The 13,745-nt window shown below is 41.4% G+C and overlaps 1 protein-coding gene across 1 annotated transcript; it reads right to left on the bottom strand.

Moving 5' to 3' along the window:
* Positions 1 to 669: 669 nt before the first annotated feature.
* LOC135091360 (rabenosyn-5-like) lies at positions 670 to 13,711 on the bottom strand. The gene is made up of 11 exons (XM_063988936.1): positions 13,531 to 13,711; positions 12,680 to 12,856; positions 12,083 to 12,259; positions 11,657 to 11,797; positions 11,036 to 11,197; positions 10,522 to 10,736; positions 9,685 to 9,824; positions 9,073 to 9,336; positions 8,632 to 8,803; positions 7,356 to 7,468; positions 670 to 6,825 (listed from the first exon to the last, which is right to left on the bottom strand). Exons 2-11 carry the CDS (start codon positions 12,819 to 12,821, stop codon positions 6,729 to 6,731), a joined length of 1,623 nt encoding a protein of 540 aa, XP_063845006.1. The 5' UTR covers positions 12,822 to 12,856; positions 13,531 to 13,711; the 3' UTR covers positions 670 to 6,728.
* Between the last annotated feature and the right edge of the window lie 34 nt (positions 13,712 to 13,745).

Here is a 13,745-nt window from a genome sequence, read left to right on the forward strand (position 1 = left end):
AAATATACCATGTGGCCCTGCTCTGTGTGGCTCCCCTTCCACTGCTGTCACAAATTAAAATAACATTTATATTTTTTTAGTCAAAACTATGAAATTACTTGTGCAAACTGAAGTATCACATGTACTTCTTAATTTTGGGTTAGTACATTCTGGTGATACCACTTTCCATACACCTTACAGGCCTGTGATACTGCTAATCACAATATTACTCACCTGATGGAAATAAAATTCATCTTGACTGTAGCTTGATGACTGGCACAGGAAGACCATTGAGTACTTGCAATCCTCTCCATTAATGCAGTCTTGCATGTCTTGTGTCCTGCATCTTGAAATGTCTTTGTCTCTTGCATCCTTCTGGAAATGTCTTGACATTTTGTTACCAAAGCTCTGATTTATTGTTAGAATTATAGAAATTAGATTAATTATTCTAATCATAAAAAGACCAGCACATTAAAATGCTTGGTTCTCTTTGATATTTTGAACTGGTAACCATTTGGACATGTAGGGCACATCAACTTAAGAAGTATAAAAAATGAAATCCTCAATGAACTCTTGAGTAAAATAAGGAAGATGGAGCATAATGAATACATATGGTCTATGGCATAATAGAAGACATCATCTCTTACTGTTGGAAGACACCAACTACCACCATGAACAATGAATACATGGTTAATAATCATGAGCTTTATTTGCTGGGCTATGGTATAAGACTGGTAAAGTATGTTAATTTTCTGCCAATCAAGATGATACAAGGATGTACCCATTCACTGCAACAAGAAAACCAACAGAATTTCTGAAATGGACTGCACAGGAGACCCAACATTCCTGTTCACAAACCAACAGGAATAATATCCTTAATCTCAGACCTTTGGATACGTTACACATGCTCTCAATAAAGCTGTTGAAGACAGCCGAGTGTCATCGATGCAGGGACAGCTTTCTACATACACTAAATATGACAACAATTATAACCATTTTCTCTCAAACCATTTCCTATTCTTAAACTTATGGAACATGTCATATATTTTAGACCATACAGATGAGAAAGCCTATTATTTGAAGGAAATGGCAGACTTTGAACTTTGCCATGTCTAAAACTCCAGATGAGCTGACAAAAGAACTGGATAAGAGAAGGACCCATGCTTCTACTCGTATTATTCAACTACAGCAGACATTCTCTCATTGGGTATCACAGACTTCAGTAGCTTACTTAATCAAGACGGATTTCACTAATACTCTCCCTTCTGGAAGTAACCAAATCTCAGGGAGGTGGTCACAGCACCTCTTTAGAAGTCCTTGGTTACATTCTTTACCAACACATTCAACAGCAACTAACCACAATGTCCAGACTCAGTATGGAAGAGACTGCAACACTTGGGCAAAACTCCCTAAGTCAAGTTTCATAACACACAGTCAATGGAGTTAGCACAGCACAATTCTGGGAAGACTGCCACACTTCATGCCTTGGACGACACCACATCATGGAACACTTGACTTTGGAGAAAATAATGCTGACACAAAATTTGTTTTGGCACACAGAACTATTAAGACTGACACAAACTAAACTTTACCTTAGACTCATATCTCTAATTAATACTGTTTATCAGTCACTATCATACTTGGTATTGCAGACTCTAGTACAGTAATGTTGTCAGCTGAAGATACATGAACATGATAAAAATGTCACCAGCTGATGCTCAGTCACTCTGACTGTCCTGGGCATTTCCATCTTGTTTTAAAATGTGCAACAGTGACTTTGTGTTCATACTATTGATATACAAGATACTAAATTACATTCTATCTATATAATCTAGTATTATGCAAATAAATAATGCTTCTAGTAAGAATAAAAGGCAATTCTGCTGCATGTTTTAAAATAAGACTACAATACACAGATCACTTGGCACATGGAGGTATCATCAATAACACTGTCACCATGTCTGAGTGTTCAGCGGGGATAAAATTACTGCACCACAGTCTGTGACACTGAGTGCCATACTGTAATAAATTGAAAATAGATTTGTGTGAAGATGACTACCATGTAGGTCAGTTTCAGATTCTGTTTGTGCCAAAGCAACATTGTATATGCCAATATGTGAGCCATGCATGTACAGCACATTATTGCATTATTCAAACAATGTCTTATGCTATTACAAATACCTGTGACTGTTAAATAAAGGTATAACTATTGCTGTGAGAGACAAGCTTAACTTGTCCCCAAACTCACAACTTCTGTCTTGCAAGACAAATGAGTTCCAGAGTATTTTCAAAGAAAAGAAAAGAAAAAAAAAAAAAAGACCTTAAGAGGCATAAAATGTATTACTTCTTCACTCAGACTTAAATATTGATAAGCAAGCAAATCCCACTGAAGTTAGTACCAGACATGAAAGTTTAGTATGCATCAAGGTTTGATGGTGTGTCCCCAAAGACTACATCAGTGCAGCACAACATCCTCCCAGCATGCACCTTGCCTCACTCTAGGACACCTGTGGGGCACTACTGTGGTAATGGAAATACTGGATACATCATCTGAGTCATAACAAGTCTGACAATGAATACCAAAACTTTCCCAATCAAATAACAACTACATAATTATGATTTCCAAAACTCTGTACAAGAGTAAAATTTCAGATTTATCATAAAATATTAAACAGACAAATTGAAGTTTTCATTAAATTCTATGGTGCAGATACCTTTGTCTTAATTAAAATAACTTTGTAAAGATTTGCTTAATTTCTCAAGTAATCAGAAAGCTCAATATATGAAAGACTCTGCATCCTAATCACAATTACACTACATATATATAGTTTCACTGGACTACTTTAACAAATGCTAACCAAGTCTGTCATTTCTTCCACGAGAAAATACAGTAGCTGCTCATTCACCTCCTCAGTACAAGTGTGCATAGTTAACTGTGACAAGGTAGTTAACTGACTCCTTGCCAGTGGCCTTTCTTTATAAGCCCATCACTAGTGCATTGTAGGCACTGTATGCCTGCTGTGATCACTACCTGTTCCTCATCAGTCCTCATATATTGCATTTATTCTTTCTAAAACTAAATGGAAATAGCACAAGCTGACCAACTAAACCCAAGGTATGGAATACAGTAAAATGATGGAACTTGTACTTCAGGAACTGGTAACAAGCAGACTTGTGATTCAGGCTTGTAAAGGATACAGTCCAGCCCATTCCTAACTTACATAGATACCCTACTGCACTAGTAACTACATGGAACCAATGGAGAGGAGGCAGAGTGTGGGATGCTGAAGCTCTGAGGGCAGACACCGACTCAGGTGAGGTGAGGTAAGAGAAACACAAAACTGGTGGAGGACTCAAGGAATAGAACATACTACTGACGCTGCAGAGAAACCAGCCTTAGAAGTAATTAGGAAAGAATGAGTAGTGAGAGTGAAGGCAATAAATAAAATGTACCACTTGGAGATACAGCATATAGTGAGGACCAACCCAATATGGAAGGAAGAGGAAGAAATGAGTAGTGAAAAAAAAAAAGGTAAAAATATAAAGATAGGTTTATTGTTGTATATAAGAAAAACACAACAAAGGAGGAGGGTGTGGTAAAAAGTAACACTCAGAGATGTTTTAGTTCCCAAGATAAAGTGAACAAGGTGATGCAAAGGATATCAATAAGTAGGATAGCTGCAGATGTGGGTGTGACAGTGTGGTATGCTGTAGAATGGGGCAGTGTGTTGGGCAACAGGACTGGTGGGAGAGTGTGAGGAATACAGCATGCAGGGGTGAACAGCAATAAGTAAAATCCTCTGCCCTGACAACACACACCATAGCAGGTAAAGGAATACGTATATGAATAAAGTTAAGATAACATCATTACACATAATATTCAGTGCTACATGAATGTTAATTTTCAGTATCAAAAACTATTATGAGATACAAAACTATGATAAATCACCATAAAATTAATGTCTAAATTATAACCTATACAATTTTCTATGGGTATGCTGAAATGTTGTGTGACTACTGGCTATGGAATCATAAATCACAAGTGTGGGGTAACTATTCAATACATGAAGGGCCAATCACCACTGGACTTATATGAGACACACATGGATGGCTAGCACTGTGCCTCCACCTGCACCACGTACACATACCATGGTAACACACCGACCACTTACAATGTCCAATAAATGACAGTACATGTAAGTTATATTTTCTCTCTTTTGATATGGTAATAAACTTTTCTCTGATAGTATTACTTGTGGAGAGCAGTGCAATATAATCCAACAGTCCAGTTTCACACCTCACACTAAGAATAACATCTATACACTGCACTTTACTCTTCTTTTATACACCAGTTAACATTCCACTCATGATATAGTTCGTGTAGTGTGATGTAGTGAAGTCAAACAGCCCAGGAGGCCCCATAAACAATGGTGGCTGTAAATCACACCTGTCTTTTATATTACACTGTAGTTTTCTCTTACATATGAATAGAGTCAATGTAAAGTGGAAAATAAAACAGCTTAGTAAAGACCTAACAGTTTAGAGTCTTGCTGTTTGAAATTCCTTGTCATCTCTTGTAAAAATCAGGAAATGTGACTTTCCTAAAATGTTTAATTCTCCTAATGGACTTTGCACCACTTTTGTATCATCCTGTCAGCATGAAGTGAGCAGCTACTGTATGAGAAGCAGCTGGTCCCCCACTACTCTGCATTCTATGTATAGCATGCTAGTAATCTCTGAATAAACAGACAGACTCCCAAAGTAGTACTCTTTTTTGCAGAATTTGAAGACATAACATTTGCTAATAGTACATACACTATATACATGCACCATACAAATAATAACAAACATACTGTGCCTATGTATAATTTAAAACAACTGCATCTGACATGGTGATAAAAAATGGTTGCTAGTTTTAGTTTATGCCTTACATGTCAGGGAGGTCTTATCTTACTTTCTTGCTGCTTGGCCACTCTAAGATTACAAGAAAGGTGAAGAAAAGATGAGAACTTACAAAAAAAAAAAATAAATAAATAAATAAATAATAAAAAAAAAAGAAAAATAAGAGTAAACAACAGAAAATGAAAAATACAGAAGAATGAAAAGAAAACAATTTAGGAAAACTGGTAAAAATAAATTATAATAATAATGATAATAATAATAATAATAATAATAATAATAATAATAATAATAATAATAATAATAATAATAACTATAATAAATAAACAAATAAATAAAAAAAAAAAGGACCAGCAACAAAAGTGGTATCAGTCCTCACAACAAGCAGCCTGAGGAGGCCCAGCCCAGCAGCCCAGCAGCCCAGGCACACCTCCACCTGTCCCTTAGCTGACACAAGGCCCAACCATTGCCTCCCCACAACACAACTGTTTTCCCGCAAGTGTTCAATTAATACTACACAAATCCCTTAGCCAGTGAAAGGTAGTACATGTCAGTAGGATGCAAATGTTTGTCTGTTAGTATGTGTGGTGACTTAACTGATTCTCTATGTGTAATGGATGAATGATGGGGATGACTGTACAAATATGTTGGTCACACAACCCTGGGATGGATGTGTATATTAAGAGTCACAAAATCAATGATTCTCTTAAGGTTATAAATGATGATGAATCCAGTGAAATAGTAAGCTTAAAGTTTTGTCTTTTGCTTTAAACACTTAGGTACATTAGCTTTGTTCCTGTGTGAGGTTTATTGAGCAGAGAGTAATAAGTAAGAGAAAGTTAACCATCATGCTTGAGTTAGTAGCTGGTGCAGGAAGCAGACGGACACAATGGTGTACCATTCACGGCGGAGACACTTGGCTTAGTCATCAATCTTGGAATGTTTATCAAAACACTTCAGTACAATCAGTAACTGGCAAGGCTGACACCAAAACACTTCAAAGACATTTTTCTGATAATGTGTTATTACACTCAGTTTGAACAGCAAGGTCAAACAAAAGCAACTTGTATTGTTCATCATGGGACAGATGCCACAGGTTTGCAGTGTGGCCAGGAGGCAAGTTGCCTCACCTTTTCAGGTTAGGGTTTAATTCATCACCACCAAACTTTTGTCATAAATCTCTTTCCACTACCTTAAGGTATTGCCTTTGTAGCTCAAACTGTGTCAAACTTCAGGCTAGACCATTAGCTTAGAAGATTCTGAATAAGTCTTTGGTCCTTGTCTGCATCAACACACACACACACACACACACACACACACACACACACACACACACACACTTCACACTTCCACCTTTCTTCATATGCACGCAGTAATCACAAGCTAAAAGCTCCCCAAACATTAATGACTGAGTTAGTACCTCTATGGTAGAGGAGAAGTAGCAAAGTAGCAAAAATTCCCCTTCTTGAAAAAGGCTCTGCAATGAGAACTAACCTCCTTTCAACAGTACACAAAAAAGGAGAGAGAGGAAGAGAAAGTGACAGCAGTGGCAAGGGAAGGAGATAGAGGAAGAAATGCTAGATTAGCTCCATTCTTGCTTGGAAGCCTGTAAAGAACCTGAAGCATTCCCAAGTTGTACCCTGTCCTGTCACTTTACAATGACTGACTGCATGAGTATTTTACAGGGAGGAGGAACAGAATGCAGTGGAGGAGGTTGAGGACGATGAGGAAGCAGAAGAGGTGGAAGAAGAGGATGATGATGTAGATGATGAGGAAGAGGATGACGAGGATGAAGAGGAGGTAGAGGAGGAGGAAGAGGAGTTGGAAGAGGAGCCATGGTGAAGGTGGTGCTATGGATTCATAAGGCGCTGCTGTTTCTTGTATTCCTCCTGCAGCTCCCTCAGGTTGGCCTCCAGCAGTGGAATGTTGTCATAGCGACTGGATTCCCTGTGTGTGTGAGGCAAAGTGTTGGATACTTCATACATTTCAACACCAAAATCTATTGCAAAAAAGAGATGAGTTATAGCATTGATGTATTCTTTATGGAGTGACACAGTATGTTTAAAGGCTGAAAACTCAATAATATTTTAATAATTATTCATCAGTTCTATACAGAATATTTTAGTACTTAAACTCATCCTTTTTTTGAGAAAAGTGTCATGCCATACCGGAATACCCTTTTTATCCAGTATTCTGTCTAATCTAGTTAAGTGAAGTCACTCTGCATTTGTATTACCTTCCATGGCTGTGGTGGCAGGACAGTTGAGGCTGACCAAAATTCCCCCAAGCCTTGTAATGTATCATACTCATGAGTGTCGCATTAGGGGTTGAATCCCTGGTGAGGGTGTCTCTTATGGGGAAAAGTTATCCCACCTTTGAATCAGTTCCTCAGCATTTCTGAGATGATCCAAAAGGTGTGACATGGCTTTCTGCTGATTAGCTTGTGAGTGTTTCAAGAAGAGACATGCCACACTCACCTGGCCTGCTTAATGTAGTTCCTGATAATGTTCATCTGTTGGATCAGTGGGTCATCTGTCTCGGTCACATTATGGGCTGAGGAGTCTGCACCCCAGCCAGTGTCTACCACAACCTGGGAGTCATGCAGGAAACAAGGCATCTTGTGAGGAGGGAGTTTGCTGTATGCTTGTCTATCATTCTACATAACAGGGCTACATCTCTCCTAGACACCTAAATGTATATACACTTAGTCCCACAATAACACCAAGAGTATCCCCCTCAAGGCCCCTAAACACACATGCACTCAGTCTCACAATAACACCAAGACTATTCCCTCACATCTTGGGTTTTAGGGCTACAGAGAAAATATCAATCCTCACTGCCTAGAGAGAGAAAGAGTTAATGGTGTTGTGGAAAATATGCAAACTGGAATAAATTTAGATGAATTCTCACCTGCACAAAACATCTGCTAACAAGCAGACAATCCTAGCAATAAATGGAATTATTTGAGCATCTGACTGTATGATGAAATACAAAGACACACACACACACACACACACACACACACACACACACACACACACACACACACACACATTAACTGATGAAGTTGTGTGTGCAAGTAGCATTAATAGCTTTAAAAATAAATATAACAAACTAACTGCAAAAGACATGACATTACAAGCTTGACTTAATCTTGTAAAAATACAATTAACACACACACACACACACACACACACACACACACACACACACACACACACACACACACACACACACACACACACACAGTGTGTACAGGAGTATGAAGCATTAGTGTGGTCACCAAGTTTGAAAAATGATACAAGAAAGTTAGAAAGAATCCAGAGAGCTGCAACTAAAATCCCTGCAAGCTTAAGAGAGTATAGTTATGAGGAAAGGTTGAAGAGATTGGGCCTGACTACAAAAGAAAAAAAACGAGGGAAAGAGGTGATTTGATAGCAATATATAAAATATTGGAAGGAATGGAAAAGTTGGACAGAGAAGACCTTGATACCAGATATGAGAGACACAAGAGGACATGGAAGGAAATTGAAAAAGAGTGTTTGCAAAAGAGACATCAAGAAACATAGCTTCCCACATAGAAGTATAACAGTGTGAAATGAACTTAAGGATGAGACTGTGTGTGCAAAGACAGTTCATAAATTTAAAGAAAATCTAGATAAAAGTCGACATGGAGACGGGACAGCACGAGCCTAGTGTGGCTCTTGTCCTGTATTTCACAACTAGGTAAATACAACTAGGTAAATACAGTACCTCTTCTGTGGGCTGTTTCCTGAGGGTGGGCGGGACAGGGTGGTGGGGAGAGCTGCGGGAATGGTTGGGGCGGGGTGAGTCTCTGTCTCTCTTCCTCAGTATCTCTGCAGCCTTTGCCTCAGCCTGCCTTGCTGCTTCCTTCTCTGCTGCCAGACGTGCCTCAGCCTCCATCCTGAGGGTTGGCGATCATGGGGAGTTAAAAGAAAAAGGGAAACAATTCCATAAAATCAATGAAAAGTAATGAATGAAGATAACAAATAACCACCAACTGAGAAAATATAATAATGAATAATAATTTACCAACCTATAAATGTGAGAATTCAAGTGACTGGCAAAGTATGTGTGTGTGTGTGTGTGTGTGTGTGTGTGTGTGTGTGTGTGTGTGTGTGTGTGTGTGTGTGTGTGTGTGTGTGTGTGTGTGTGTGTGTGCATAAGCCCCACCTTCTCCTCTCCTGCAGTTCCTTCAGCTCCTGTTGTGTTGGAAGCTTTGGGAGAGTGAGGACATTCTCCTTGAGGAAGGCAGATGTAGTGGACTGGATCCTACGTAGCAGCAGCTCCTGGCGGGGTCCAGGAGGTTCCCCGCCATCCTCATTGGCCCCGAGATTCTTGATCCGACTGGCCATGGAATTGAGACTGTCGCCTTTCTTCAGGAGCTTGACCCGCACCTCTTCTGCATCACGCAGGGAGTACGTGGTTTCCCCAGACCTGTCACAAACCAAAAAATTAGTTTAGTTTCACAATTGTTAAAGTTGTTTTGCTATCAATGTTACAACCAAACACAGGAGTATTAGGAAAACCTGCCTTATCACAGACTGAGTAAAGGAGACGACATGATGAAAGTTACAGTATTTCTAGATCTCCAGGTGAAAAAAAGCTAGCTGTTGTAGTGTGAAACCCAACCATGGAACATAAGATATCTAGATTTTGGATCAATAGGACATGAAGGGCAAAAAAAACAAGAGAACATTATTAAACTTGAGGGAAGGAGGAAAAGAAAAGTTATCTCATGACAAAAGATTACTGGAACAAGAGACAGGCTGGGTAAGTGTGCACCTGAGGGACTCTGCCATGCGCATGTATTGTGGCAGAAGATCTTCCATCTGGTGTCGATATTCCATCAGCTTCTCGTAGTACATGGTGAGTATGGGCCGGGACGTGCGCTGCTCTACCTGGTTGTCTCTTGCATCAAGTCTCTGTGGGCAGTGGAACAATTTAAGGACATGAATAAGGAGTTAAAGTAAAGATTTGCTCGACTTTAACCATGTGATCAACTGTAGTTCTTTGTTACTCAATAGAACATCTCTTACACAGGATTTAGGAATTTCTTTATACAACGTTAAATGTTAAGCCACACGCACTGCAGCTTGGTTTGTTGCTGCTCCTGCATATGAGCAATAACTGCCTCAAGAAACCTGTCACACTTTTCACAGTGCACCTCCAATCCTGTGACTGTTGTGGCCTCTGCTCACCAAAATGAAATGGTCTGCTGCAGTTTTAATTATAACTTAGAGAAGCCATGATATGGTACATCAAACCACTTAGTACCTGTAGGTTTAGTTTCTCTCACAAGTAAAGTGTCAAGCAGTCATCAGCATTTGCTAAAGAAAAACAAGAATGAACAGTATCATGTAAAAAAGAGATAGGAGGCAACTGGTTCTCAAATATAGTGCTAGATGAAAACCATGAACTCAGTAATCAAGTTGTCAGCAGTGAGTCATTAGGGAGCTTTAAAAAAGACTAGACAAATTTATGGATGAGGATGATAGGAGGAAATAAGTAGGCATGTTTCATGCAGGGACTGCCATATGTAGGCCTGATGACTTCTTGCAGCTTATGTTATGTTCTTAAGTTGGAAAGCAAACCACTAAAGATAACAGAGCCAGTGCTCACCCCCATGCAGTGTGCACATGCCCTGAAGTGCTGCTCTGTCTTCATGGAGTCCACCACAGAGAGGATGGAGTTGAGGGAGCCTTGGGAGCCTGACCTCTTCAGTCCGGCAAGCAGGGACCCCATGCCACCACTGCTGCTGCTACTGCTACTGCCCCCTGCCACTGTGGGGGGTTCCTCTGTGCCTCCACCCTGGTGGATGGGGGTTACCAGCTTCTCTGAGGATGAGGAATACTTGATTTATTTATTATTTTCTGGAAGAAGGGCAGTAACCTAGGACGACAAAAAGAACAAGAAGAAAAAAGGCCCACTGAGGTGCCAGTCACTAAAGAAAAATAAAAAAGGATCATCCAAAACTGAAGGATATTAGTGTGTACTTCACCATGGACCTCAGGATAACATGCAGGAATCCTAACTGTAGGAATACAATATGCTTAATTCCTGACTGTAGGAATACAAAATGCTGAACTCCAGACTGTAAGAACACAATACCTACAAATATACCAGGAAGACTTACTGGCATACTGCAGGGTGAGCATGAGGGAGCATTCCTGGCACATGATGCCCCCACACAGGCGACAGTGGTGACGGCGCCGGGCCAGACTGAAGGAGCGGGCACAGAAGGGGCATAGAGGTACATCCTGATCCTCGGCCCAGCTCACAATGGAACGTTCATGGGCTGGGAGGAAGGAAAATGTAAGGTGAGGTGTAGTGGGGTGATGTAAGGGGAGATGAGGTGGGGTGGGGGTGATATGGGTGAGATGAGGTAAGGTGTGGTAGAGTAGAGAATGGTAAGATGAGGTGGTGTGGTGGGATAATGTGGAGTGAGATGAGGTTGAGAAGGATGAGATGAAGTGAGGTGAAAAAGATAGATGAGATGGTGTCAAGGTAAGGTGAAAAAGAATGGAGTTATAATGACTTCTGAAAATAAAGCATACATATACAGCACTGGAAAGATGAACCAAATAAACTAAAAGTGGTGAAAAATGGACAAAGTACACAAAGTTTAAAATAAATAAAATAATATATGTCTACTAAAACACCACACAAAACATCAAGAAAGATCACATAGGCAGAAACACCACATTAAACAGAAAGAAACATCAACACAGACATCAGAAACTTTGTCTGTGCCCACCTTTCCTCTTGACCGGGTCTGTGGGAAGGTCTGTGAGGAGCTTGTCAAGTCGAATCAAAAGCTTGTTGGTCTCGGCCACAAATGAGTCAATCCTTGCACTGCGCACCCGCTTGAAGTGACTGGTGTGGTTCCTCCAGGGTCCTGCGGGAAGTGTAATGAGGAGGAGGAGGATCTTGTAATGATGTAAGGAATGAAGGGAAGCTAACATTAACTCTGGAGTGGAGGTAAGCCTCTTGTATTACTAAGCAATATGGGACAAAGTCAGAACAGATAAGAAAAGAAGCAAAAGGAGGATGAGAGCACCAGAATTTAACCTGATAACCTGTCTGCTGCCAGCCCCTTAGGTGCACTAGAGGCTAGGGCACCACAGCCTGCATGGTCCCATCAAATCCCTAACAAGAACAGGAACAAGGAGCACCATTGTACCTGGTGGTGGAGGATCCCAATTCCAGGGATTATTGGGCTGGTATTCCTGTGATGCGTCCCCCTCATCCTCAAAGCCACGGGAGGGACTCAGGGAAGTGAGTAGGGATCTGGGGCGCAGGGAACCTCCGTCCGGCTCGTCCTCATTTAGAAACTTCTTCTTAGCCTTGTTGAGGAAACCTTGGGTGGAGTGGTATAAAGCAAAGATATCAAAGCAAGGAAATGGTCAGAACAATATGTGCTTTCAGGAAGAGGCATAGATAATGTGTGTGATCAATAAGTAAGAAACAAATATTATTGCTGAAGCAATAGATGCTGAAATTAGGTTAGTGCATCACACTGAAATCTGATGATTTTTAAGGGATAAAATAACAAATTTTTATGTATGACCTAAATCAGTTAAAATAAAATGCTTTGTTCATACAAGCAAGCAGAGCAGTCCCTTTGAAATACAGTAATGCCTTTGATAAAAATGAGAGACATTGAGTATTTTCACTTTATAAATTTCCCTATGCCACACCATGTGCAGCTCCAGTGTTGGATCTGTAGGCAGTCCAGCGTGTGTCAAGGCGAGGCGGTGGTCAGCAATCAGCAACTCACCCTTGAAGGACTGCAGCACCACGTGGTCCTCGGCACTGTGCCGCTCTTCAAAGTGTGCCTGGAGGCGGGTCACCGAGGAGCAATCCTGGCGGCACACGGGACACAGGAACCCCTCCAGGACCTCCCCCTCCCCCACCTCCATGGTGCCTCACGTCGGGCCTGCACCACCACCCTGCCCTGGGGGGAGAGGTACCAGGTACAACAGTGATGACCCATGACAGCCACAGTGAACACAACACTTACCTAGTGGGAGACTGGCTTGAGTCTGTCAGTCACTAACATGAGACACTAGAAGGGTCCTGAGTTATGCCAGTGTCTGGTGGACCAACTCAACCGAGGCCATTATGCAAGATAAAGGCTCATGGAATACTGGGTAAGAAACATTCATCACAGCTTGACTGGAGTGTGACCTTCTTGCAAGTTAGTGTTCTGGTTGTGGTTCTCAATATATGATGTGTGGGGGAGCAGAGTTGGTGCCTGCCTGGGTAAGGGTGTTGCTGGAGGCTAGTCTGCTGTCAGTGGCGGTGTAGGTGGTGGATGCACAACAGTATTATAGGGTCAGTAATCATCACATGTATTGTGGCTCAAATTCCTTCTAATCTGAACCGCTTCCCTTCCCTCAACCCTTGCCCTGCCCCTGAGACGCCCACACATCAAGCCCTCACACACTGTGCCATGCCTGCTTCAGACTTAGGCAGAGAGAGAGAGAGAGAGAGAGAGAGAGAGAGAGAGAGAGAGAGAGAGAGAGAGAGAGAGAGAGAGAGAGAGAGAGAGAGAGGAACACCACAATCACAGGTATAATCCAGGTGACCCACACAAACGAACACACACAAACACACACGTCTCCTCACCAAGCCTCTCACAGGACTGGCCAGCTTCTTCAGCCCTTCTGAAGGCCGCTTCTCCTCTGCTGTAGATGCTGCGAGGAGGCGCGCTGTGGTGTGGGGTTATGCGAGGCAGCCTAGAGAGACACGCACGCACACACACACTCACACTACCTCTGGTCAGCTGAGACCACCAGCCCCGCCTCCTCGACTGTCACTCTCATCTCAGGATTTTGGGTTTA

Source organism: Scylla paramamosain, chromosome 37, assembly GCF_035594125.1.
Source record: "Scylla paramamosain isolate STU-SP2022 chromosome 37, ASM3559412v1, whole genome shotgun sequence".
In the NCBI taxonomy this organism is placed as follows: Eukaryota; Metazoa; Arthropoda; class Malacostraca; order Decapoda; family Portunidae; genus Scylla; species Scylla paramamosain.